Source organism: Brachyhypopomus gauderio, chromosome 4, assembly GCF_052324685.1.
Source record: "Brachyhypopomus gauderio isolate BG-103 chromosome 4, BGAUD_0.2, whole genome shotgun sequence".
Classification (NCBI taxonomy): Eukaryota; Metazoa; Chordata; class Actinopteri; order Gymnotiformes; family Hypopomidae; genus Brachyhypopomus; species Brachyhypopomus gauderio.
In genome coordinates, this window is record NC_135214.1 from 30034025 (window position 1) to 30061050 (window position 27026).

The 27026-nt window shown below is 41.2% G+C and overlaps 2 protein-coding genes across 3 annotated transcripts; both read left to right on the forward strand.

Annotated features, from left to right (window-relative positions):
- The first annotated feature begins 446 nt into the window (after positions 1 to 446).
- On the forward strand, positions 447 to 13771 carry elapor1 (endosome-lysosome associated apoptosis and autophagy regulator 1). The gene is made up of 22 exons (XM_077003728.1): positions 447 to 652; positions 3308 to 3428; positions 3623 to 3803; positions 4068 to 4215; positions 4544 to 4624; positions 4830 to 4935; positions 5308 to 5457; positions 5794 to 5882; positions 6073 to 6250; positions 6620 to 6748; positions 7089 to 7179; positions 7385 to 7490; positions 7671 to 7808; positions 8081 to 8344; positions 8560 to 8733; positions 9087 to 9237; positions 9371 to 9464; positions 9574 to 9675; positions 11578 to 11704; positions 11818 to 11996; positions 12763 to 12928; positions 13034 to 13771. Exons 1-22 carry the CDS (start codon positions 530 to 532, stop codon positions 13100 to 13102), a joined length of 2967 nt encoding a protein of 988 aa, XP_076859843.1. The 5' UTR covers positions 447 to 529; the 3' UTR covers positions 13103 to 13771.
- Positions 13772 to 14129: 358 nt separating this feature from the next.
- mapk14a (mitogen-activated protein kinase 14a) lies at positions 14130 to 26637 on the forward strand. 2 transcript variants are annotated; one of them, XM_077003730.1, is made up of 12 exons: positions 14130 to 14556; positions 16410 to 16539; positions 17032 to 17090; positions 19399 to 19510; positions 19745 to 19774; positions 20128 to 20175; positions 20472 to 20586; positions 21063 to 21134; positions 23216 to 23295; positions 24005 to 24083; positions 24958 to 25131; positions 25281 to 26637. In XM_077003730.1, the coding sequence occupies exons 1-12, from the start codon at positions 14357 to 14359 to the stop codon at positions 25346 to 25348; spliced, it is 1167 nt and encodes a 388-aa protein (XP_076859845.1). In that variant the 5' UTR covers positions 14130 to 14356; the 3' UTR covers positions 25349 to 26637. The 2 variants fall into 2 exon arrangements, with proteins under 2 accessions (XP_076859845.1, XP_076859844.1); XM_077003729.1 differs by lacking the exon at positions 23216 to 23295 and adding an exon at positions 22372 to 22451 and having other exon boundaries at positions 14131 to 14556.
- Positions 26638 to 27026: the final 389 nt, after the last annotated feature.

The window sequence follows — 27026 nt, forward strand, 5'->3', positions numbered from 1 at the left end:
TTTATCTGGAAAAGAAAGTCACGTCATTTGTACATTGCGAATATCTCCAATATCTGTATTGTTTGTGGTTGGCCTTTTTGCTCTCATTTACATTTCTTTTTATTCTGACACTCTAAAGAACAATGGCAAGACATGCAATTAATTGATTACTACTATTATGTCAAATATCATCGTTAATATATTTCTTAAGATGCAGCTGTTCATAAATATTTCTATACTGTTTTATTGGTTCCTATAGGAACAAAGTAGCTCTAGAAGTAGAACTAAATTGCACTGAGGCTAAACTTGAAAACAATTAAAGGTCCCGTCAAAGATGTTAATCAAATTTTTAGATTTCCAAATGTTCGAAATAATTCACACCATTCCCACAATCAACAGGTGGGAGCGCTAGCAGAGTCACGCGCTCAACGCGCAAATAAAGCGCGGCACCGGTTACAGCGAAGTTGAAGTACCAGCTGTCAGGCGGACTGGTCGGATGGGATAGGTTTTCTCTTTCTTATGAGTGTTTATATAGCTTTTTATTACAACCATGACATCTAAATATTTACCTCTCACGGTTTTTACCAACGGCGCTGTATCTTATTTTAGTTTGATTCTAGGACTCATAGTTCTCGATGTTCTAGAGTCATTGGAGTTGCCCAGCTGTAAAGAGGTAAGACCGATTCAATACAGAGGTTTTCGAAAGAAGAAATGACAACTTTTGGTAGTGTTTTGTTTTCAAAGCAGGTAGCTTGTTGTAACACATTTAATGGTAGGTCTTGTTCTACTGACCTTTACGAACAGCTGGAACTGTTGTATATTCAATAAGCTGCTTTCTTGTTTCATAATTACATACATTATTGAAAGATGCTGCAGACATAAAGCACATTAATCACTATCTCCATAGTGGTCTACATATAAAGTGGAGAACAACAACATTTGTCTTTTTATCTTTATGAAACTGTACTGAAATCTTAGAGTTTGATCTGTGCATATACCTGCACTTACTAGGAACGTTAAACTATACCACAAGGCTACTTAAATGTTCATGGGATAGTGTCCAACTAATATTGTAAATGACATATAAATACTATACCAACATATGTGCATTTAAAATATGTGAAAGAATTTATGGTCTGCATAACTACATGTGCATGTTAAATGTGTAACAGTCTTTGTGAGTATAATTGTTTGCTATGTGTAAGAACTGGGCCGTGTTTGTTATGTTGGTTATCACGTTCTCATGTTCACGTGTTGAAGTCATTTCACCCGCGATGTTTACTTATGCTTGGATCATATGAATACAAATAATGTGTTATTGCATTACAAAGAGACAGCAAACCTGAAGGGGAATTTTACATAAAACAAAGTAGGGTACATTTACTCAAACTATTGCCAAATTACTGAACAGTGTGAGAGAGCAACAACAGTCTAGACACTGACAATGTAACCACACCAACGCTCATTATTTGTTTGTTTGTGTAAATGAAACTTCAAAGAGTAAATGGCAAATTTGGGACTGATTGATATGTTCTTGCCATGCATGTAACTCTCCCACATGAGCAGCAATGACTCAGTTCAAACACGTTATCACAGGTTGATAACAGCCTCTTCTGATACCTGCGTGAAACTGACATCTGGCATTAGGGCTTTTAGGGGAACAGGCACAAGTTAACAAGTTAACTTCACCTGATTTTTCTTGATGATGTAATGAATTGTATTATTAATTAATCACAAGGTTGATTTAATATGTTTTATGTTTTACCAAAATACTAAGCTGATACTGTACTGTACCTGTACTGTTATCCAGTGGGGTGCTAAATTAGAACAGCGTTGTGTATGACCCTTACTTTTAAACACTAACACTTCATGTGAAATTAATTTCCATCCATACAACAGTGCTTTTCAGGACTGAGAAATAAAGTTAAGGATAACATTGTTAATCTCATAATGCCTTGGAAGATTAAAAGACCTTGAATTTGACCCAAGACAAATGACAGTTTGGGCAGCTTTGGTTTCTGAATGGCTATGATCCAGCCAATGGTGCGGCCCCTGAGAGACACCATAGAAACATAGGACACTTTGTCCTGTTGCCTTGGTTTCACCATATTAATGTCCATTATTGTGATGAGGATGAGTGCCACTTACTAGTTTGATACCACCAAATGCTAACTCACTTCTTACACTTTTTAAAATCTGTAGGCATATCCAAAGCTGGTTGTGTCTGTCTTATATTGCACTGAGCCACAGGAGCTGCACTAATAGAAAACATGAAGGCAGTACCATTTGTCCTGGGCCTTTCTGTTGGGTTAACTATTAAACCAGCTTTGCTACACATGGAGGGGGTTTGCATGTACTTTGCTAAATTGCGGTCTAATCTCACTTCAGGTGGCTTTCTGTCTGATTCGGATTGGCATATGTTGATTTCTTTTGTGTTACTCTTGCTAGAGTAAGCGCTGTGTAAATGTCCTGAGGAGTGGTCAACAGTGGGCATCCGAACCCACTGTCCAAACGTCACAGTGTTTTGGCTGAGTAATTTGTTAATTATGTTTGTTAGCCTTCCATTAAGCTCAGCCCATGGTGTTTACAAAGGATAAAAATGTGAGTTTGTTCTAGAACTTGCTTCAGCTGTGTCTTTCCCACCACCATGGCAAGTAAATAGATCTTGTCAAAAGCAGTTTGTTAGGACAAGGAATGGAAGACATCCTAGATGAAGGTAACTGTCAGTGGGTGTGGCAGATGCCTGTGTAAATATTGATCTGACCCTCCATTTAAAAAGGGGATTGACTTAATTCATGCAAATATTAAGCATGTAGTGATGCATTGAAGCATGACAATCCTTGCTTTAGCTAGTTATTATCTCTACACCGCTGATTACCATCAAACATATGTGACAGTATTTGTCAGCTTTTCTACATTCACACAAAGTCAGTATCCAGTGTCATATAGTACCATTGATATGGCATGAGCTTTCAGTTCAACGTGCAGTGGATTTTGGACACCTTTACTAAGCTGTAGTCAACTGATAGTTTGTACACACTTACATCATTAGTCTTCAGTGAACTCGTGCAATGTTTATTTTAGTCCAATACAAGACACATACTTAAAATGGCCCCAAAAGAATGAATACAATGCAATACAATAGCTTGTTTAAAATTGTGTATTGTGTATATATTCCATAGCTTTTCAGCTGTACGTCCAGTGTGTTTCACATAATAATGTAATGTAACCTCTTTGTCTGCTTATATTGTCATCCTTTATACAGTTTTTTTCATTATCCTTTAATGGAACTCATCTGTGCATGTATATATGTTTGTTGTGAACTTAGTCAGATTACCACTTCGAGTACACAGACTGTGACGTGTTGGGGTCACGATGGAGAGTGGCAATACCCAACAAGCCTGAAACGTGCACGGGCCTACCTGACCCAGTTAAGGGAACGCACTGCAGTGAGTAACCAAACGTCTTATTGTTTATAGGCTGCATAAAACCCATGCTGTCAAACCTGTCATGACAAACACCTCCAAGATAGTTACTATCACACATGGCATCATAATTTCCCACTAAGCATAAGTGTACTCGTCAGTTGATTTAGATTCCCAAGGAACTTCTCTCTAACTGCTGCGCTCATCCATCTTGACAGCGTTTACCTGTAAGGAAGGCGAGTACCTGGACATGAAGTCTCAGGAGTGTCAGAAGTGCACAGCAGGGACATACTCTCTGGGCACGGGCGAGGCCTTCGAGGAGTGGGAAGCTCTGCCAACCGGGTTCCTTAGCTACGGCGGCAGTATGGATGCGGGCGACCTCTCCACAGACTGCACCAAGTGAGTAACTGTGTAGTAGAAAGTCGAGGACTGTCCGTTAGTCATCAGAAAGATGATTTTAATGGTCCATATTTGTCTTCCAAAATGTAATGGCGGCTAAAGAGAAGGGGGTCTATTGCTCTGTCAGTAAGCCTATTGTAAATGCTCCTTTGCATTCATAGGTTCTAAATTTTATTCTATTTCTAATTAAATTTGCATGGTACCTCAATATTGCAGTAATTCAGTGTTCTATATTGGGTGTGTGTGTGCTTTAACCCTGTCCAGTTCAACTTGGTCTCCTAAGGGCGACTACATAGCCTCTAACACAGATGAATGCATCTCCACACTGTCGTACGCCGTGAGCTTAAAGCAGCCTGGCTCAGTCTCCTTCCAGTACTTCTACCCTGATAACAACATCTTGTTTGAATTTTATGTGAGTATTATGGTATCTTCACAAGCCAGCGAATGTAAAATCTAGTTGACTGTTGAATGCCACAGAGTTAACAGAGTATTATCTCAGAGTAATATCTCAGAGGCAAACACCTCTTGTACATTTTATGTTGCATGCTTCAGTGACCACAAAAGATCACTATAACTGATATGATATTATAGGGCAACTGTTGGGTTACATAGTAAAGGTCAATGTAACTATGTTTAGTGTACTATGTTACAATATTTCTGTTATGTTTTAATAAACGTTAATGTCTGTAATGCTCAACAAAGGGCACTATTGTGATCCATGCCCTCTCTGTGGTGGCCAGGTCCAGAATGACCAGTGCCAGTCTACTGACTCCCAGAGTCGATGGATGAAGAGCTCAGAGAATGACTGGGATGCTCACTACGTAAGTGGGATTGTGTGTGTGTATATCTTCTTGTGTTTGAGAAGGCCAGGTTTCCATTGGTAGGTCTTCTTTCTCTTGCCATCTTAGCGTGTTTTTCTATTACAGTTTATAATGTGTTTAGTATAGTAGTATTAAATGTGTTATAATACATTTATACCTGTGCTTTCAGGATTTGATGCTGATTGCATTTTTGTTCTCTAACCAGGTGCAGTTGAATCGTGGGAATAATGTTCTATACTGGAGAACCACTGGATTCTCTTTGTCCAGCAATGCTATGAAACCAGTGCTGTTAAAGAACGTTGCTATCTCTGGTGTGTATTCTACTACTAGTTTGTGTCGTTGTAACTCCCATGCAATTGCTGTTTAAGATTTGCACAGTGGAACTGGTAGTTAACACTAACTTAATGGATAAATAGGTTACTAAGTTTGTTATCTAGCTTGTCTAGGCCTCTAATTTGCACTTAAATTAAGCCATCGGTCCTTTGAAATGATAATGATTTGTGTGATTCCTATACAGTGAACGTGTCATTTTATATTAATCCTGTTAAAACTTTCTTTAAAGTGAGATGAACTTCATCTGTTTGTGTTGTAACTGTCATTTCACAGAATCAAGTTTTTGATTTGTTTAGTATGTCTTGGGAAAAGGCCAATTTAATGTGCTCAACACATTACATTCCCCACAGGGGTTGCGTACACATCCGAGTGTTTCCACTGTAAACCTGGCACCTACAGTGCTAAGGCGGGCTCTGCCCGGTGCCTCCCCTGCCCAGTGGACTCATACTCCAACAAGGGAGCAACTGCCTGCCAGCAGTGTGAGAAAGATCAATATTCTGGTACGTTTCTCTTGTTCTCTTGTATATAATGTTTTGTGTACCTGGTTTATTGCTACATCCTGATATCTTTAGGCCAGGAAACAAATTGCTTTTCCACTTCCTGAAGGCGAATCATTCAGGAGTAATAACAGCTCTTATGACTGTTACATCTGCATACCTGAGATAAAACATTTGAAAGTAATCTTTCTGGTGAAATGCCTATGAAAATGAGAGTTTTATAGTAGTATAGTTGTACGCTGTGGGATTGGCTCACTGGAGTGTCACGCACACAATCTAAATGCATGTTTTTTTTCCTTATTGCCATTGGCTCTTTCCGCTGTGGCCGTGTCAATCTAGGGATCGGATCAGGAACATGCCAGCCGAGACCTCCATGCACAAATAGTGACTTCTTCTACACTCATACCCCCTGTGACTCCAGAGGACAGGTACTGTGGAATTCTATACCACGTGGATGTGGATATTCTATACCAAATTCCACATGGCTGATTGTGGCAGATTCCACTGTGTGTTGTCGTTGCTTTGTATGTCAGTCTTTATGCTGTTTCATTATTGGACCTTGGCTAGACATGACTTTGGCTAGACAGAGTACCAGTGTCTCTCCGTGCCCCTACACAGACGCAGCTGATGTTTAAATGGATTGAGCCAAAGATCTGCAGTGAGAGTGCGGAGGGAGCGGTGACTCTCCCCAGCTCAGGGGAGATGCAGACCTGCCCCCCCTGCAACCCCGGTTTCTTCACCAGCAACACCTCCACCTGCGTGCCCTGCCCCCAGGGCTTCTACTCTAACGGGACAGGTGCAGCGCATGCACCGCACACAGCCAAACAAACCACATCACTTCCTTTTAGCATCATTTATAATTTACTGCCTGAGTGATATAAAGTGAAGGGGATTCGAGTCGTGTTAATATGACACCATTTTGAATGATGGATCCTTGAATGTGAATCATCACATTTAATGATGGGCGTGAAATTCATATGTAGTGCTTAACCAGGTTGAACATAACACACGCGCGCACAGACGCATGCACAAATGCACGCAAATGCACATGCACACACGCACACACACACACACACACACACACACACACACACACACACACACACACACACACACACACACACACACACACACACACACACTAACTGGCATGTCATGTTTGCAGCATGCTCAGAGTGTCCTGTCGGAATGGAGCCAGCTGTAGGTTTTGAGTATAAGTGGTGGAACAGGATGCCTAGCAACATGAGGAGTTCTGTTTACAGCCAAGAGTACAGTGACACACAGAGGAGCACAGGTAAACACAACCTTACGGTGCTCATGTGGACCCAACACCTGTTCTCTGCAATTCATTCACCCTTCCTGTCACACAGAAGTCATTCATTAATTCATATTAGAGACCCCTCACACACACTTCAATTATACTGTGGAAAAACATTTAATTAGTCAATTAGTCCTGGACTATTTTTATCATACAATCTAAAATCTGTGTTACACAAAGCAAAAGAGGCAATCTACTCTGTGTCAAAAAAATCTGCTATTAAAGATTACATGCATGATCCAGTTCTGGAAATGTAGTCCTGAATACATTTTAATAGTACTTCTATCATGTTAGTAAGGTGTCGTATTTGTAACAGGATGGGAGGTAGCAGGGGAGTACATTTATACCACACCAGGAGACACGGACTCAGACTACATGATGCTAACTCTTACTGTACCAGGTTATAGGTAAGGAAGGACACACATAAACACCTATCTACATTCTCTTCTGAAGAAGCTCTACTACATGAACTGTATGGTTGTTGCAGAATTATTTCTGAACTCTTTTGACACCGTTGTTGCTTGATATTTGATTCTGTTGTGAACAGAAATGCTAAAAAAAAAAAAGTTTGAAGGAAGCTTTCTAATCAAGTCATATCTTTATCTACCTCAGTTTGCCATACACTGTGGCTGAAGACAACGAGCAGGTTGAACTCTCTAAAATCACATTTGTGTTTGAGACCAAGTGCACAGCCGACTGTCGACTCTTCTTCATGACAGTAAGCACCTCGCCACACTTTTCTCAGAGTGCCAAAATAAGCCCCCAAAGAATCATGATTCTCACTCACCCAATTTCCTATCCTTGCATGACCAATACTCGTCCAAATCTTAATTTTGAAATCCGAACCGTCACCTTCTCAGCCTTCGCTCTTCTCATCAAGCAATATGATTGGACACAGGGCTGGAACGAGAGGACCAATGGCGTAGTGGAGAGTTGGAAGGGCACTGTGGGGAAACAGTCCTACTCTTACCTCGTCAAAAGCAATCGCACCGTCAGCTTTAGCTGGGCCTTTAAGCGCACCGACGCCTACACCTCGGTACGTTTCTCACTCAGTTCCTCACAGCAGTGTATCTGGTGTGCGGCTGTAGGGATTGCTCTGTGTTGCAGGGCTGCTTTCACGTTTGCTAAAAATATATGACGGCTGCATCATGTAGTGAAATTTGGTGAAAGATATTTTTGCTCTTACTGGAATGTGCTTTCACGTGAAAGTTGGACAGTTGATCCTACCGTTGTTAAAGGTTATCAGAGTGACATTTGTTTCCTTCTGTCTTAATTTTCTTTAAATTACACATGTTTTTTTCTGCCCAGGAGAGACAGTTCAGCTCAGACTTCGCCAAGATCTACTCCATTTGTATCACTAATGTGATTGGTGGGGTGGCCTCTCGGTGTCGGCAGTGCGCGCTAGGCTCCTCCCACACGACTTCGGCCTGCGTGCCTTGTCCTCCTGGTCACTACATGCTGAATGGCACGGGAGTGTGCAGGAGCTGCCCACCAAACACCTTTGTCAGGCCCGATCAGCCTCTGGGAGAGGAGGCCTGTGTCCAGTGTGGACCCAACACTAACCCTAACAAAGTAAGCAGTGCAGATCTTTGACCAAACATCAGTTCGGTGTTGCATGGGTTGGGGGCATGACTGGGTGTTTTTAATCTTCACAAGCCACCAAATGTAAAATCTAGCTGACTATTTGAAATAATAAACAAAGGTCAAAACAACAATGGCACCATGTTTAAATAATGGGCAATTATGCAGTGGTTGTGGATGTGTGAACGTTTCCACCCTGTTGTCAGGCACACTCTGCCTGCACCAGCGACTGCACCCTGGCTGTGCAGTACAAGGGAGAGACCCTGCGCTACGACTTCTCTCCACTGGCCAATGCCACACGCTTCCAGAGCGGCCCGCGCTTCACCAGTAAAGGCCTTCGCTATGTGCAGCAGTTCAGTGTAGGCCTGTGTGGAACAGAGGTAACCAGCCATGTAACACTCTTCGTGTGTGTGTGTGTGTGTGTGTGTGTGTGTGTGTGTGTGTGTGTGTGTGTGTGTGTGTGTGTGTGTGTGTGTGTGTGTGTGTGTGTGTGTGTGTGTGCGCGTGCGCGTGTGTACGTAGTTCTGTGAATGCTGTGGGTTGTAAGAGCTCTACTTCCATTACTTTGAAAAGTAGCACTTTGTAGAAATATGTAGGAAAGCTGCTGTAAGGATGGATATCCAGGATATAAGGTATAGGGATGGGTGTAGGACATCACTGGTAGTTAAGAACCGTGAAGTCATTAGAAATCATTTGCATTGTTTCTGTTTCTGTCTGTCTGTGCTTTTTCCAGGGCCGTGCGTTTGCCTCCTGTGTTGACAATGTGACACAGAGCAGGAAGGAAGTGAATGGTTATGTATGCCAGTCAACCATAGTGCCCTCAGAAATCCGAGGTCAAAGTGTGGTGTCCTCACAACCTTTTAGTATTGGAAGCTTGTTAAGTGGTGAGTTTTAAGTGCTCTAAAATTATCATTTCTTAATTAGAATCCAAAACAAAACAATTTTAAGATGGAGCTGCATTACATAAACAACAGATAAACACCTGTTGTTTTGATTATTTTCTGTTTTTACCAATAGGGGTAACAACAGACTCTACATTGGATCACATTTCATCTTCTGAGAATTACTTTCCTGCTAAACTACACCTGCCTGATGTCATATTCTACTACAGGTAAGACGTAATGCAGTTTGACAGTCAGGTTTCTGTGCAAAAACTGATGGTCTGTGACACGTTTAGTAAGTCATTAAATCTGTGCTTGTCTTTCATATGGTGTCTTTAGATCACCAGAGACAACACAGGCTTGCAAGTATGGACGGTCAACCTCCATCAGACTCAGATGTGATCCCACAATAACGGCACTGGATCAGATTTCCTTGCCAAGGTACATTGCAGAATTGTAAACTGTAAGGTCCCAAGGATGTTTCAATTTATAAAGGTAAACCGAATACCACTGATAAGAGGTAACAAAACCTATTGTAATTGCTATTGATGACCGCTGAATTATTTTGTACATGCTGGCACCTTCTGGTCAAATTAGGAACTGCAGGAACAGTTTTTCAAAAAAGCCTATTGATGAATTTGACCAGGCAACGAAACAAGGAATAATAACAAAACCCCTGATTTACAGACCTTCTCAAAATGTTTCATTTGAACCCTTCATAATCCCAAACATAACACTCTCACTTCACACACATGCACACATCCAGATACTAACATCATAAAAAATAAAAAATAAAATAAAAAAATGAAATGGGGAGGGGGAATGTCTGGTCTGCTGGCATTGTTTGAGGTGAGTTAAAGAATGAAAGGAAAGGATTCTTTTTAGAATTTATTGCAGCAATATTACCTTTCAGTGGAATATTACCTTTTCATTGGAGCCACAATGAGACGGTGGTGGTGGTGGGGGGGTGGGGGGGGGGGGTGTAGTGGACTTCCACACTAACAAAAGACATTATCCTGAAACAGTCAGACCGAAATGTCTCTGACCATGGCGAGTCAGAGCATTTATCACAGAGAGCTTTGACAACATTAGGATAAACTTGAGATTGTCGGGACTTGCACAAGTCTTGCACAAGGTGCAGTTGAACATATTTCACTCATTGCTTTGTCTCACAATCATTGCGTAAAAACAGTGCCCTGCTTCTGCTCCCAGACTCTTTAATTTTACTAAAAAATATTCATCCAAGGCCATAAGCTGCAGATATATTTTGAATATATGTGGTTTTGAGAATGGACCATGGTCAAAAGGTCGTCCCAAGGTGATCGAGTCTGGTGTAATTTGGAAAAAAGGGAGGATGAAAAATGCCTAAAATTTCAAAACAAATGTGGAGGCAGCAGATTGAAATCAGCAGATAATTGAGCAAAGCTACAGGTCACCAAAAGACCTCACTTGCCACATTATAAATGATGTATCGCTGTGGGAAATGAATGATTTTCTAGTGCAGCTATCATTGTGGAAGGCAACAAAAACTTAAAATGACCCCTGAGCAGGAAACCAGATGAGAAAATTGGGAAGCACCAAAGGATTGCTAGTAAAATTTGAGAGTTTGAGTGAGATTCACTGGAAAAATGGTAGAGGTCTTAATGTAGCTGACAGAGGTTTGATAGCAAGGAAAAAGTGCAGGGGAGACAAAGCACAAAGAAATATAGTCTGAACTGACAGTGTTAGTGTGAGCACTGGCTTGAGGGGGTGTATATAACAACCTTATCAAAGATATGAATTTGTCCTTGAATCCAAATCTGTGCAAAAAAAGAAGTTATTCCACTCAGCTCGATGGAACAACTTCATCATCAAAAGAGACTACAACGCTTGGAAGGGAAGAGGAAGGTTCTGTAAAAGTGGAATTTAAAATTGACCAAACATTACAAAAAAGCAGATGGCCTTGACAAAGGCTTTTTGATCCTGTGAAGTGATATCAGGAAGCACATTCATCAGATGCAACCCCACAGCTTTAGCCAGTAATTTTACATGTGTGTTTAAAAGAGACAGAGGTCTGTATGAGGTGCAAGACATAGGATCCTTGTCCTTCTTCAAAAGCAGGGTTATAGATGCTTGAGTCCGAGGAGGCAAAGCCCCAGATTATAGTGATTAATCATAAACTGGTAAGAGAAGGGGAGCCAAACGTATCTATAAATGTCTTAGATAATTGCCTGGCACCTTTTTGGTTTGCATGGCCTTGCAGGATCTATTTGTATTGCTCACTCCCCCAGCTCCCCATTGTCCACGTGTCCCCAGTACATGGACATTTGTATTGCTCACTCCCCATTGTCCACGTGTCCTCAGCAACTGCTCGGAGGGAACCTGCGACGGATGCTCCTTTCACTTCTTGTGGCGTTCTCAGCACGCCTGCCCTCTGTGTTCTGAGAGGAACTACCAAAAGATAGTGACTTACTGTAACAATGGAATTGAGGTATATAATAAATACAGTGAATATCAATTGCTACCTCTGATGAAGCATTGTGATCGTTTACATTTAAACAGATACGTGTGTGTGTGTGTGTGTGTGTGTGTGTGCGTGTTCAGAGGACTACCTACGTTTGGCAGCAGCCACTGCATTGTACTGGAGGAGTGACTCTGCCGGCTCCTCAGGTCAGCGCCTGCGTCACTTTGGACTTCTGGCTGAAATTCGGTGTTTCTGTGGGAACACTGGCAGCGTTTCTGCTCATCGCCATTAGCTGCTACTTCTGGAAACGGACGCGCAAGTGAGTGCTGAGCCCACCCCTCTGTTATCTGCAGTTAGTTTCACCCATGTGGAGTCTCTCATGTTGCTTGAGATGATAGCTGTTGTGCTACCATCTGGCCTCGTGTGTGTGTGTGTGTGTGTGTGTGTGTGTGTGTGTGTGTGTGTGTGTGTGTGTGTGTGTGTGTGTGTGATTATATGTCATTTAGCCAACTACATTATCTTTTTGAGCTGCTGCGCATGAAATATCATTGTGCTGCTGAACACATTTGGACTAGAATGCTAAGGTCCAGATTCTGTGTGTGATCTAACAGATGTCTCTGACTGGCTCACATTTCCCAGTTCTGTTAGTGAGCGAAGCACTAGGCCATCTTCTCTAGCCAATCAAAGCTCAGCCAGTTGGACTCTGGCCATGGTTGGCTGGAATTTGAATTTGAACCCGAACTGTAGCACCCAACTCTGCACTTACTAAGCAGTACCATAGCCACTCACCGGCTGGGTTGCATTAATAGCATAGTGGCTGTATTTTAATATGACAGTGATTTATGTTGAAAGGAGACCTAAAAGTTGGTAGACAGTTCAATTTCCATAAATGTCTGGGTTCAGTTCCTTGGCATTGTGGCACTGTGATAAAAACAGCAACATTTACTTGTAGTACTATATGAACTTAGTGGCATTAGGAACTGGTAGAACTAAGAAGTATGTTTGAACAAATGCATCTCTTAATGATGCTATGGCACTTTCATGCAGATAATGTGGTGTTCAAATTACACAATTCCTCTCTACAGGCTGCAATATAAGTACTCAAAGCTGATGATGAACGTGGGAGACAAAGACTGTGATCTACCAGCTGCCGACAGCTGTGCTATTATGGAGGGAGAGGATGCAGAGGACGATCTCATCTACCTCACCAAGAAATCCTTCTTTACCAAAATCAAGTCCTTCTCTAGAGAGGTGAGCTGATATGTGTCTCCATTAAAGCACAGGTAAGCTTACCTGCTTTCATTTTAAAAGTCGTGCTATATTACGATTTTAAAAAGTAATTTTGTGTCTTTGCAGCGTACATCTGATGGCTTTGATTCTGTTCCTTTGAAGACGTCCTCCGGTCAGGAAATGGAGTTGAATTAGACCTTCATGTCCTCTAGGGCTAAGAGAAGCTGCTCTCTCAAATGCAGAGACTTGGAAAATCATGGCATGGTCGTGATGCCATCATAGCGTATGGAATGTGGAGTAGAGCCACTCCTCTCTGTGCAGTCTAGATATCATGAAGTCTTCTGGCAATGCTGATTTGATTTTGCCAGCATTTGGTCGATCTTCTTCAAATGCACCATGCAGCTTTTACAAGACAAAAGCAGAAATCAGGCTCCCACAGCAGTTTTGCAACAAAACCCAGCGCTGGTTGACATGTATTACAAATAAGACATGCTGCCATGTAGTACCCATGACCCCAAGGAGTTTTTAACCTGTTACTTGTTTTTTATGTCTATTAAATAAAGACAAAAAAAATACAGTGACGCATGAATTTCTGACAAAGAATATTTTGACCCACTCACTAGTTTGAAAGATATCTATTAGGCTACTTCATTTACATTTACTATTGGGAAAGACAAATGTGTTGACATTCCCTAAAATACTAGTGCTGTTTTTCCTTTCCATAAATTTGTTTTGTTTTGTCAAATATTTGTGAAGTAATATTGTGTGAGTGTAGTTTACCTATATATATTTGACCATCTGCCTTTGAATTGTTATGTTTTCATTTTAATGTTCTCACAACAAAATAAACGTTTATGGCCTCGTTATATGAACCATATATCGATATTAATTGTCTCTCATGTAAAGACTCTTACATTAATCGCACTGATGCCTATAAATAATGTCAGTTACTATGTACAGACCTCCACACGTTATGCCGTTTCAGCATTTTATGGGAAACTGAACAAGGCAGGTGTATAAAACTCCTACATGCTTTCCTTTCCCTTTCCCTCTTTAAGTTACTTGCTAATTATTTACAAAAAACATTATGGTTATTAAATAACAAATCACTATGATAGATAATCATGATGCATTTGATAATCATATACGTTATAGGCCTATAGGCAATAGTGTATGCCCCACACTCTGACTGGCAGTATTTCATGGGTACCCTCGCGAGATTTCAGAGTTTCTGACGGTAGCACGCAGAGAGCACGCAGGGAAGTGGCTAGTGCCAGGAAAGACACAAGGGAACAAGGGATAGACCTAAAATTAGCCCAACCCGTAACGAAACTACTTCCGAATAGTGAAATTCCTGGACATTTTGGGACCGTTGATACGAGTTAAACTTTTGGAAGTGGAAGGTTACTTTACTACGTTGCATTCGGTTGTTGTTCATCTACCCTCCAGATGCACGAAAGTGACCTGGCTGCTACCATCGCAAACCAAGGAAAAGCAGAAGTTTCTACTTGCTTGGGGGCTGCAAGAATGTCGCCCACGAAAGAAAGACCCACGTTTTATCGACAGGAGGTTAATAAGACGATATGGGAGGTTCCGGTTCGCTATCAGAATCTGTCTCCAGTCGGCTCGGGTGCATACGGATCTGTATGGTAAATATTTTCTGTTTTTCCTCAAGGGCGGAAAAAACACTCCATTCATTCTCAGGCCTGCGTAAGTGAGAACGAGCCTATCACCCTAACAGCTTTATTAAGCCAAGTGAGGGTCATAACTGCCTGTATGAACTTCTGAGCAGCTAAATATAAAAAAGGTGTATGTGTGGTGATATAAAAATGCATCTGTACGATAGTGGCTAAATGACTTGAATCTATTGAACGCATGTTTGTTATTAACGCTGGTAACAATATGTTGCACCAGCTAGCTAGGATAAGTAGCTGTGGCTAACTGGCTGGCTTTTCCTGGCAGCATGTGACGACATGCATCTCCGCCAGCACTCTTGAGCATTGCAGTTTGAGCAGTTAGCTATGAGCTAGACTAGACATACCGTGCATATCATGCAACTAATCATATTTCCCCCGAAATGTCGTGTAAGATATGATCTCAGTGTCTTCTCTTCAGGCGGACCCCAGCTCCAGTAACCTCGTGATGTCATCTTGTTAATATCTGTTATGAGTCACAGGCATGCAGTCATTTAGGGTCATGGGTACCCGAGTTTGAAAACTCTTATAATTACAGTGGGGATTGTGATCAAGGTTTGCTGTGATTCTGGCTGTTTAATACGTTGTCACTGCCCAGTCTGAATATTGTGAATCTGATTACTGTAGAATCAACCGCAATCAATGAGTAATTACTATATAATTACTTGTGCAGACAGTGAGAAAATTGTATTGGTGAACACTGGGGAACTGCTAGGGTAACAACTTCCTGTATACGTCACATCACAAATTTGTTTGCTCTGTGATTGAATAAGTTATCAGGCCAGGATTTTAAGATTTTATTCACCTAGGATGATACCATCTTCATCATAGGCTTTTGCATTTTATTTTGCAAGCAGATGGATTCATTACGATTTGCAGGTAAATGAGTTCCTGGTTTTGCAATGTAAAATGCTAGATAATTGTCCTTTGGTGAACAGCGCTAGATGATTGCCCATTGGCAACTTGCTCTGTTGCATTTACTGATAAGTGTTGTTAATGCAAATGGACATGTGGTGTTTGAACACCACAACTCATTTACTAGGTTACTCTGCTCCCCAGGTAAACAGATTGTGTTATGTGTACCAAGGAAGAACGGTAGAAGTGCAGTGCTAGGCAACAGTGTCACCTGGGTTATATTTCAAGGGCCCTCGTGTCCCTCACCATTAATTCTGTGTAATTGGATCACTGAGGAACAGATTGGGTTAGGTTTGGAGAACCTTGCATTTTTTTGTTTTGTTTTGGCAGCCCAGAAGCTATAAGGTTTTGTTTATAGTACTCATGAAAAGATTTGAGGTCTAATTAGAAGTTGCAGGAACTAGTATGTCTTTCACTGTAGAACCACATCATGACAGTTCAGTACTTCCTCTTTGCTAATTCCACCTCCTTTCCCTGTGGCCTCTACTTAGTGCTGTAACATTTGTTATTAAAACACACACGTACCACCATTAATGATACATTTTGCAGGTAAAGCTTGCATGACTCTTTAAAATTTGCTTGCATTGGTTGTTGCCTTCGATTCTTTAAACATTTTTCATAGTGACCATAGAAAAATGAGACCTTTGCAGAGAGTACCAGTCATAATATAATTGAACCTACTGATATGGAACATCTTAATGCTTATGAATATGCATGTTTGGGAACTTAATACCAAGACATGATTATAGAATCCACTCGCATAATAATGGCCACGGAATATGTAGCAACATTTCTGACGCGATTCTGCTGGAGCAGTCGTGGCAGGATTTTGTTTTTGAATTTGTAAAAGAGCTGAAATGATGAAGTTGACCATTGTCACTTTTTCCTTTTAGCTCTGCGTTCGATGAGAAGACGGGTTTGAAGGTAGCTGTGAAGAAACTGTCAAGGCCGTTTCAGTCCATCATTCACGCCAAACGGACCTATAGGGAACTGCGCCTGCTCAAGCACATGAAACACGAGAACGTGAGTAGGGCCGTTGGTCTGTGGGTCAGGCATTCATGAAGTGTACGTGCACAGGTACTTGGAGTCACTCAGGCTTTTTAAATGTATCACTGCTTTACTTCTCTTTAGCTGCCACTACTACTTCCCCTTTCTCCCTCTGTTGTGAAATATTTGAAGAACCCGATTTTGAGACGCAGATTTTTATACGGCTTGGGTAATCCTGAGTATGTGCTCTGTGGACAAACACAGCAAATTAATCATCTTTGCTCAGGGATAATCGGGGGAATAACCCTGTTCTGCTGTGTTGTATTTTTAACACATTGTATATGATAAAGAGCACAAAGTGTATAAATCACAAATGTTCTGTCATTTGACCAGATGATCCTTGTGATTTTTAACAAATGACTGAGTTATGTAATTATCTCGGAAGTGCACTTGAGCTGACTTCGTATATAATGCATGAAGTTGTGTACGACATAATGGTTGTGTTCTCTTCACGTTTTGCTCTCGTAGGTGATAGGTCTGCTGGATGCTTTTACACCTGCCACCAGTCTGGAACAGTTCAATGATGTGTGAGTGAGACTCTTCATCTTCCTTCACTCTGTTTGTTTTTTTTTTCTCTACAATTTAAAACCCAACAAGTGATTAAAGGCAAAATGGCACTGATGTAGAAATTCTTTGGTGATGACTGATATGGTCTGCAGATACCTGACACTGAAGTTTAAGTTGATCATTTGTTATATTTGCACATAAGCATTCATGACAGTGGATCCAATTAAACAATTTCGGAGGATTCGCGTTGAAAATAAACACATCCTCCACGGTGCTAAACTTCTGTTTTGTGGAAGAGCGGCCTTTCCTAGAAATTGCTCTGCGGTGATAGACTGTCTCTCGTGTTCTCTTTTGATGGACTGAGAGCCATTGTCTCAGGGCAATGGTATGTGGTTTTACATCTTTTTGATGTACAGTGCATTCCACATGTAACATTCTAGCCCTGTGGATGGGGAATATTAGCACTCCAGAAGACCACTTCGGGACTAGACAGAAGATACACCAAGTATGAATCAATCCAGGAACCACACCTTGGTTGAAAAACCTGCTTTCATGTCATTTGGATGTGTCATTTTTTCAAGGATGTTCATTGTTATGGCAGTTATCTTTAGATTTAAAAGCATGGGTGTGATCAGACTTGCAAAATGAGCAAGTAAACACCCTGCAATGTAGCTTTACCTGAAGGCCGCGCAGTGTCTCAGAACACGAGCCGGTGTCTGGGCCTGCAGGACCTGCCTGGCGGTTAGGGAACTGGTCTTGTAACCGGAGGGTCGTGGGTTTGATCCCCAGACCTGAGGCCGTGACTGAGGTGCCCCTGAGCAAGGCCCTTAACCCTCAATTGCTCACTTGTATAAAAAATGAGATAAAAATGTAAGTCGCTCTGGATAAGGGCGTCTGCCAAATGTCATAAATGTAAAGTGTAAATTGTAATACATGGTGAGGGGACCCCTGCTCAACCTGCACTTCTGGTGTCTCTTCCCACTGTATCCCACTCTGTCATGCCTTCACCTTTGACCTTGCCATCCCTAATGTCACACAAGCCCGCGATGTAGAGAAAAATATGAAATGATAATGATAAAGTTCTTAAGAACACCTAGTGGTTTACTGAGGGAACATTTTCCTAGAAACTCGACTGGGTTGGAAAGTCCAGTAGAATGCTGTATGGAGACATTCGTCTGGGCAAGTTCTGTCTTGCTCAGTGTTTACATGGTGGGAAAGAGGCCAACCACGAAGGCTGAGCACATGAGCTTAAACAGAACTGTTCAAGACGGCCAGCTTAACTTGTGTCAGCGGTGTTACTAGGAAAGCCAGTTCAGGAAAAGGCCAGAGTGGTACTACAGGACCTTATGGAGAACTTGCAGTGGTGTCTGCCACTGCCAAAAATATACACAGACTCAGCCCTTTCAATGAAGGTCAGTCCCCTTCCCCCCACATATCCCACCCTCTTCTGCTAGCTTTGTCTGTGTTGGGATAGAGGGGGGACTTTCTGCACTGCAGGCAGAAAAAGAACCCTTCCTATAAATACCACGCTTACTAGTACCTGGCCAGTGAAATGAGCTGCCAGTGGTGTGTGTGTGTGTGTGTGTGTGTGTGTGAGAGAGAGAGAGAGAGAGAGTGTGTGTGTGTGTGAGTGAGTGCACGTGCCTGTGTCATGTTTTGCCGGTGTATATTGGGCGTTTTGATTTGTCTTTGATGTGTTTGTGCATGTGCGTTTCAGATTTGTTTGTTTGCCTGTTTAATGCTGCTGTGTTTGTAGTGGGGGAGTGGAGTCTCTCTGCAGTTAATCAGGGTTTATTTTAAGTCATACTCAGTAGTACATGGAGAGCCTGTTCCACATAATGCTACTTTCGGTGTGTGTCCCAGCGGTCATGCCAGACACTGGCAAATCTGGGCCCGTAAACAAAGGAAGTGAACCTCCGTGTTATTGAGTAGAAGTTACATTTTCCACTGCATTATAATTTAGTGCGATCAAGCAATGTCAGATTCAGCAGGAGAGCATTTGGAGGGCGTCTGTGTGTGGGAGGTAATTGCAGTAACCCTGACAGTACCAACTCCTGACACACACTTTGGCAGGAAGGTTGCTCCACTACATCAGGAAGGCATTAGCTGTTTTTTTTATTTTTATTATTGCAGTAAACTATTGTGCAAGGTTCAGTGTTGATGGTGCATCCAAGCACTTCTGTTGTTCAAGGTGACACAGTTAGGCAGATGTGTTATTTTATGTGCATGTAGGAATTTTTTATTTATTTTTTTTAGTGCACTCGCACATGTCTCCAGGAAGCTTGAGAGCTCCAGAGGATAATGTAAACTCTCTGGTCTGACTGGCAGATATCTGGTGACTCATCTGATGGGCGCAGACCTTAATAACATAGTGAAGTGTCAGAAGCTGACAGACGACCATGTACAATTCCTTATCTACCAGATCCTTCGAGGACTTAAGGTAAAGCAAGAGGAGTCTGGTAAAAAATAACCACAACAGTATGCATATAACATTCTTAACTATACATTTAAATTCCCTGTGATTGACAGTCAATTTTTAGATTAGTTTAATCAGATTTTTTTAATTCGTTGACGTGATATTGCTAGAAGTCTAAAAAGCTAATTTTGTTTAATGGATCCTAATCCAGTGTTCATGTTGCCTCATTCTTTTGTTTCTTTTCTCATTGTTTTGCAGTATATCCACTCAGCAGACATTATTCACAGAGTGAGTGTTCACCTTGCTCGAGAGACACAGCTGGGAAATGACACAAAGTGGCTTTTTAAAATCTCCCAGCAGGGGTTCTGCTTTTATTGCAAGATTAAAGCCATTTTGTGTGTTTACACTTGGTGTGCAGAGACTTGAGCCTAGTGTGAACTCACTAAAATTCAATTGCCTTATGTTCTTCTGTATTTGTGTGGTGTCTAACGCTGAATGGAAAAATATTTGAAGAGTAATTTCACTGCCTCAAATTTTGCATTCAATCAAACAAATATTGTTGTTGTAGTAATTGATATAATTTTGTAACAGTAATTTGTGTGAGGCAACAGAATAATTGAATATTTCTTTTTTATTTGTAGGACCTGAAGCCCAGTAATTTAGCTGTAAATGAAGACTGTGAGCTTAAGGTATGTGATTTTCTAAGCCTTTACAGACATCTGTCCCTGGAGTATTATGTAACATTTCCTGATGGGGTTTGTGGGTGAATCTGAATCCATCTCTGGGTAAGGTTGTCCTGGAACAGCATGTGATCTAGTGAGATTACAAACTGTCAGTCAGAGAATTCAATACAGCACGTTTCTCTTATCTAAAGATTTTCATTTCCACCTTTTCACCTCTGTCTGAATTTCTATGGTATGTGCTATGGTGCTGTACCCCATACTGTAAAGTGATTATGTACTCCGTCTTTGACTTTCTCACCTAGATCCTGGACTTTGGCCTGGCCCGGCACACAGACGATGAAATGACAGGCTATGTGGCCACCAGGTGGTACCGTGCTCCAGAGATCATGCTCAACTGGATGCACTACAATATGACAGGTTGCACACTACTGCCTACCTTGGATGTAAAATAGAGTTTGCATGTTGTCAAAAACTCATTCAGTTGCAAAGTATATAGCAAAGGACTGTGTAGAGGCATAAAATACAGAAAAAACCAATCTGTCTTCTCTTCTTTACTGGTAGTAATTTCCCGTAGACCAAACACTGCATTAAAAAACTATTACTGCCACGTATGAACACCGTCGCCTCAAACTGCACCACTGGGTTAAATGTAGATTTTTTTAAACTGCCCATTTCTGATAGGCTTGCAACCTTGTTCTCTGTGGCTGTCGCAGTGCCATTTGTCATGCTCCATCTGAATGACATTTTGGCTTTTAGACAGCAGTTTAATTTCAAACAGTGCAGGCAGTTTGTAGCTTTGGAGTCTGTGCGTTAATGTCGTTTTAAAACTTGGGAGATCAAAACTGGCTTCCTGCTGTAGTGCTGATGCTTGTACGTCTGGCTTTGGTTCGCAGTGGACATTTGGTCTGTTGGCTGCATTATGGCGGAGCTGCTGACGGGGAGGACACTGTTTCCTGGCACTGACCGTATCCTTCCACACGAACGCAGTGCCTGGGCCGAGCCCTCAGCCTGCCAGCCGAAAAAAAAACCCCTTCGAATCTCGCTGGCTCGCGTGCGTGTAAATGTCATTGGTTTTAACCTTTTTAAACACGTTCAAGCGCACTCGCTCACTGTTCCTCTTTCTTTTTTCACTCTCTCTGCCTGTCTTTGACCATTCTCCTTTCTCTCTCTCTCTCTCTCTCTCTCCCTCACGTGCTCACTCTATGCCGATGTACCGTGCGGCATGCGCGCGTGTTTCGTGTAGAGCTGAAGAAGCCTTCTCGTGCTGTGCCGGTCCCCTCTAGACCTGCCTTGTAACTACTAACCACAAGGACTGCTAATAAGGAAATACGATCCACAGCCCTGAGAGCCACCAGCAGCCTCGCGAAGCCCTGCCTCCCTCCTTGCCCTTCTCCCTCGTTTCCTCTCCTCTCCCGTCCCTCCCCTCCTTCAACTTCAGGATCAATGCTCCTTTTCTCTTGTTCCAGCGCTGCATGGTATTTTGTGCCATGCATTGACGAATTCGACAGAGCCTCAGCTGGTGCTGGTAACACCACTGGCATCCTCCTCTTTACTCTTGTTTGTTCTAGGATAGGTGGAACACACCTGTGCTAACATCCCCAGGCTTGTTTGTTTTTTGTTTCGCTTTGGGTATGCTGAAAATATAAAGCCTATGCTATTTTTATCCCTCCCGTCTCTCAGGGCTTTCTACAAATAAGGCGATGAGGTACAGCACCTAGTCAGGGTGCGGATATATGAATGTGTAGTAGTAGTGTAGTGGAATTCCTTAAAAATTTGGAAGTACAAAAGTGTAGATCAGTTTTTACCATTAAGTGGTTTCCTGTCAGTATATCTTTGACAAGCAAGGTGCTGTCGTCTCTTTTATATATCATTATGTTGCACGTTGCAATGTATCAAACCTCTTGCCCAATATGTTATTTCTACAAGCATGAATGCAGAGCAGTAATGTTTGTGCTGTTGTTTAGTGAAGCATCGCTAAATATTATCAGTATTTGTTCAAAATCCTAACTTTTCAGGAAGTGAGGGTATTTTTCTGTTTGGTCTGACATCATGACATTTCACATTCTCAGGATCGTGGAGTTGACTATAGGAGAAAATCATAAATGGAGATTCATTGTTTTTCTTCCAACAGCAACACTGTGTATCTCCAGGGAAAAGCCTGTTCTAGGAAATGCCTGTTTTTCCTTTATATTCCAACGGTAGACATTGACCAGCTGAAACTCATAATGCTGCTTGTCGGAACTCCAGGACCCGAGCTGTTGATGAAAATCTCTTCTGAGTCTGTGAGTCTTAACATTCGGGAGATGATCTGATGATCTCCTCTATGCTTTTCCGAAACAGGCTGAGTTTGAATGATGTTCTTTCTGAGCTGTGCATTGATTTTTGGGCCGCAACATCAAACAGCCTCTTACTGCATGCTTTCACCTTGTTGCATAATCTAGTATCTTGTACATTTGCACTGTGTAGCCTTCTGTATTTTCCCATCAACATTTACTTGGTGGTGTGTAATCCATAACCCAAGCCATGATGCACATGCAGGATGAAATTGCTCCCTTGTCATGCATGTCTTTTAGACCTGAAACTCATACCCCCAAAAATGGCAATCTACTGTGGGTTAAGCACTTTCCCAAAGTATTTTAAGGGGAAAATGTAGGAGGCTATGTAATCTGAATACAGTATAGTTCTGTGCTACATGCCACGCTACAGTTTCAATGAATCCTAAAATATTCAATCTCTTTCAACCAGTACATGTACTTTTACTGTGGTTTCAAGTTAATTAAGATTAACAAATATTTGGGTCTTTTGCTGTTACTAGCCGATTTCCCTCGGACTGACCATACCCGACAACTCCAAGGGCATTTCTGTTCTCAAGCACTGTTCTCTCCACGGCGTCGCCTCCGTAGTCTGCATGCCCGGCCCGTGTGTCGCTTCTGCTGTCTTCTCTCGCTGCCTTTCTCTCCTATATAGGGGACGAGCAAAAAACAAAAACAGGTCGTTTGTAATCAGTCAGTAAATGTGTTATAAGCCCTTGACCTGGCCTGCAAAGATATAAACCAGCTACAGCAGATAATGCGACTGACAGGAACTCCCCCTGACTCTCTAATAAGCAGGATGCCTAGCCATGAGGTGAGCTGGCTATGGCCCATTTGCCCATCCACATCACTGAAAAGTCACTTTAGGTGTTTTGTGCAGCTCATGCTCATAAAACTGTTTTAACGATACAGTTTTTAAAATATGATCATACATTCTACCATCACCTGATTTACAGGTTTATTATTAGTGAAAAGTTTCACTAACAGTTACAGTTTTATTATTATTAGTTGCCAGAGAAGCCCAGATTTTCCATAATTCGCTAAATTATATTTCCAAAATGGCATAGCATGTGGAGACTGTGCTCCGTCTCCACCTTTTCTTGCTGTGACTGATCGCACTCTGAATCGCAGCTGATTTTTATGCATCTAATGGTTGTAGAAAATCAGAACCATTGTATGTGCCACCGCAAACCCTTCTGCCTTCTAAGGGGAATTTGTCTGTCATGTTTTGCAGCATTGAATACTAACCAAGCAGCTTCATTACTCTGGGCATGCATTTAGCTTAAAGACACACCAGTGATCTTTAACATTGTGATGTCTGAGATGAAAAAGCTACCGCTTTATGAAACTTTGGCCTCAGAACAAATTATCCTGATCTGCTAGTTTATTACACACTTTCTGTGCTACTTAATCAATGTCAAAACTCTTACCAGAATTGGTGAGCGGAATTGTTTCTGTACAAGTCAGGTTTCTGATTCTTAACTTTCTGTTTGAAATTCAAATGGACCCATTTATCTCTACAGGCCAGGAATTACATTAATTCCCTACCACAGACGCCTAAAAGGAATTTTGCTGATGTATTCCTTGGAGCCAATCCATTGGGTAAGAAAAACACATTTTAACTCACCAAAACAGCAGTTCTAGCACATTTTACATACTGTTTAATATATCTGTTGATGCTTAGACTTTTTTGTGTGGGGCGTGTACTTGTGTAGGATGTTGCCTACCTTGTAGCGGCAATATTTTTCTCTTCTCCAGTTTGGTTCAAGACATGTGAGGAACATGGCACAACTAGTATTTTTTAAAAATCAGGAATATTATGTATTACAAAGAATCCATTCTCTGCAAGAAGGCTGCAGTAAAACCGCGAGAAGAAAAGCTAACATTTAATTATTCATGTTGATCTTAAATAGCCCACACAGTGTATGATTGGCTTGCAGGATTCTTTTTCTTTCTCACAGTTTTGCCCCATTGGCTGCCTGCTGGTCAGCTGGCTAATTTAGCTACAGCAGATAGGACCCACATATCTAGACCAAGTGGCCACTGTAATGTTGACACTTTACTTTGTCAGCATTAAAGCTCTATGTTCTTAGATATGTACTGTGAGATTGGTATGAACTAGATTTATTAGTATGTTTTACTGCAAGTTTTGTTCTTTCTTGCTTGTTGGAACATGTTTACCTTATTTCTCCCTGATGGTAAAAGGCACAGCTCAGCACTTTTCCGGAGCCCAAGACCAGTTGTACTTGCACACATGCGTAGCTCAGATTATGAATGATTATTATGGTTCACATTATGAAACATAGAAATAGATTGCTATATTGGATAAGGCTCTAATATAAAAGTAGAAAAATATATTCTGTTTATTGTTCCACAACCTTATAATAGGTCATCCTCTTCATAAGTAATTACTTCATGCTGAGATACTACTTGAAAATTGTGTGTGTTGTGATTTGTGTTCTCTGTGCTGGTGCAGCTGTGGATCTCCTAGAGAAGATGCTGGTTTTAGATACGGACAAGCGGATTACAGCTGCGGAGGCACTGGCTCACCCGTACTTCGCCCAGTACCATGACCCAGACGATGAACCTGAGGCAGACCCTTATGACCAGAGTTTTGAGAGTCGAGAACTAGAGATCGAAGAGTGGAAAAGTAAGTTATGAGAACAGTTTGGACATTATGATTTATCTGAGGTACAGTACTGTTGTTCCTGAATTAAGGTTCACAATATTAGCCATTTTCGTTATTTGTGCATCTGCATCAAAAGCTATAATGCTTTGTTTTTTTTTGTGGCTGCACAGGTTTGACCTATGAGGAGGTAATCACGTTTGAAGCACCTTCCTTTGATGGGGATGAAATGGAGTCATGAGACGTTTGCATGATTGGTGCTCTACTTCAGACCAGTTTAAACTGATATTTTTGCAGGTCTCTAACCAGACAGACAGTATGATTTTTAAGTGCCTGCCACTTTCTTTGTCTTGCTCTTTTTATGTTGTCTACTTAATTAGGAAGCAAAAAACATGAGCACAGAAAGAGGACAAACATGATGGAAATTTTTATACAACGAATCTCAAGTAGAGTAGCATTTTTGTTAGCTGCCATGTTTCCACCCACTTGCCATGCAGAGTTTATGCAAACATAAAAAAAAGTCCAAAGAGAAAAGAAACAAAGCAAAACATGTTATTAATTTTTCAAATTAATAATTTATGCTAATCGTGCCATCCCAACTCTGCAACTTCAAGATCGAATTAATTGGCGTAGCTATGTAAAATAGCATATCTTATTGCTGTGCAAATTATTGCTCTTTGGTTACATTTGGCTAGAGCAAAAATGCAACGGCTGAATTTAGTATTAACATGACCAAAATCTAATGAAATCAAATAGTTTCCATTACTGTTAATTGTGTCAGTCACATGACCAAAACCTAGATTCAGTGTGTTAACCTCTTATTTTCTTGGGGGAAAAACAGCAGCATGGTAATTTGGAATAAAATAAATGGTTTCAGTTCACACAGAAGTATTCATTTTTCAGTACATACTCTGTAGAAACATGCTGTAAAATTAACTATTGAGATTTGTGACACACAGTTACTCGCTTGTGTTTGTGTTCCTTTGAACAGGGGAATATATGTGCAGTATAATTGGAGTGTCCCACTACTGCCAGCTTTGCTAGACACTCAAATTAGAGCAAAGTATGAGGATGTGAGAGAATGGCCTCTACTTGTGAGAATATAATTCCCATTGTCAGGTTGTGTTAGAACCTACATAGGCCAAAGTGACACTCCAAACATTAGGAAGGTTATACTGGCACCAGTTACAAATTTGGGCCATGTGTAAATAGCAGTTCTAGCCTTGTAATTGTATTCCTTTTACTGTTTCTGTTTTATGGTGTATTGGTGTATTATTAAAGCTATGTGCAGGTGTGTGAGAGTGAGCAAGTGAGGGAACCTGTGAATGGATTCTGTTGTGTGCTTGTTTTTAAGCTGACAATAGAGAAATTAAATGAATGTCAAAATTGTACTAGTGTGAAATATTTATGTACTGCTGAGATGAACTGGAATGGCTGCTTCTGTCTGCTTTATTTCTTATATCAGACTGTAGAGAATATAATCAAATACACACTGTTTATTAAAGAAAATAAAGGCAGATATTTTTCAGAGATCTGTTGTTTCATTTTTAAAATGTTCAAATCTTGATGGAAATGGCATCATCGACACTGTCTTTGCATGGTTAATGAAAAGAGTTGGTATTACGAATTAGAGGGCCAATCGTACGTTTTGAGCCTGACATTAAATACGAAGCCTATATGTTATTTTTCTTACGTTTGTGTATTTGTTGCTGTAAATAAAATGTAGCAAACACGTGAATTATAGAAACTACGTCTCTCCACATCATCATTCTAGGGTTAGACTAAGGGGTTAACCTTAACCTAACCCTGCGTCTATTTAATCGAATTTGAAAATATGCTATTGGAAAATAATGTGTGCTGCAGAATTGGCAAAAAAGGTGGAACATGTAAACCTTGACATGTTTTCCGCTCTCAAAATC

Bases quoted from the DNA above. Each gene is read 5' to 3' on its own strand.
- elapor1 (XM_077003728.1), top strand. From the start codon at position 530: ATGACATCTAAATATTTACCTCTCACGGTTTTTACCAACGGCGCTGTA. The intron at 11,705-11,817 runs GTATATAATAAA...GTGCGTGTTCAG, and splicing joins ACTGTAACAATGGAATTGAG to AGGACTACCTACGTTTGGCA. The intron at 12,929-13,033 runs GTGAGCTGATAT...GTGTCTTTGCAG, and splicing joins TCAAGTCCTTCTCTAGAGAG to CGTACATCTGATGGCTTTGA.
- mapk14a (XM_077003730.1), top strand. From the start codon at position 14,357: ATGCACGAAAGTGACCTGGCTGCTACCATCGCAAACCAAGGAAAAGCA. The intron at 16,540-17,031 runs GTGAGTAGGGCC...TTGCTCTCGTAG, and splicing joins AGCACATGAAACACGAGAAC to GTGATAGGTCTGCTGGATGC. The intron at 20,587-21,062 runs GTTGCACACTAC...TTTGGTTCGCAG, and splicing joins GATGCACTACAATATGACAG to TGGACATTTGGTCTGTTGGC.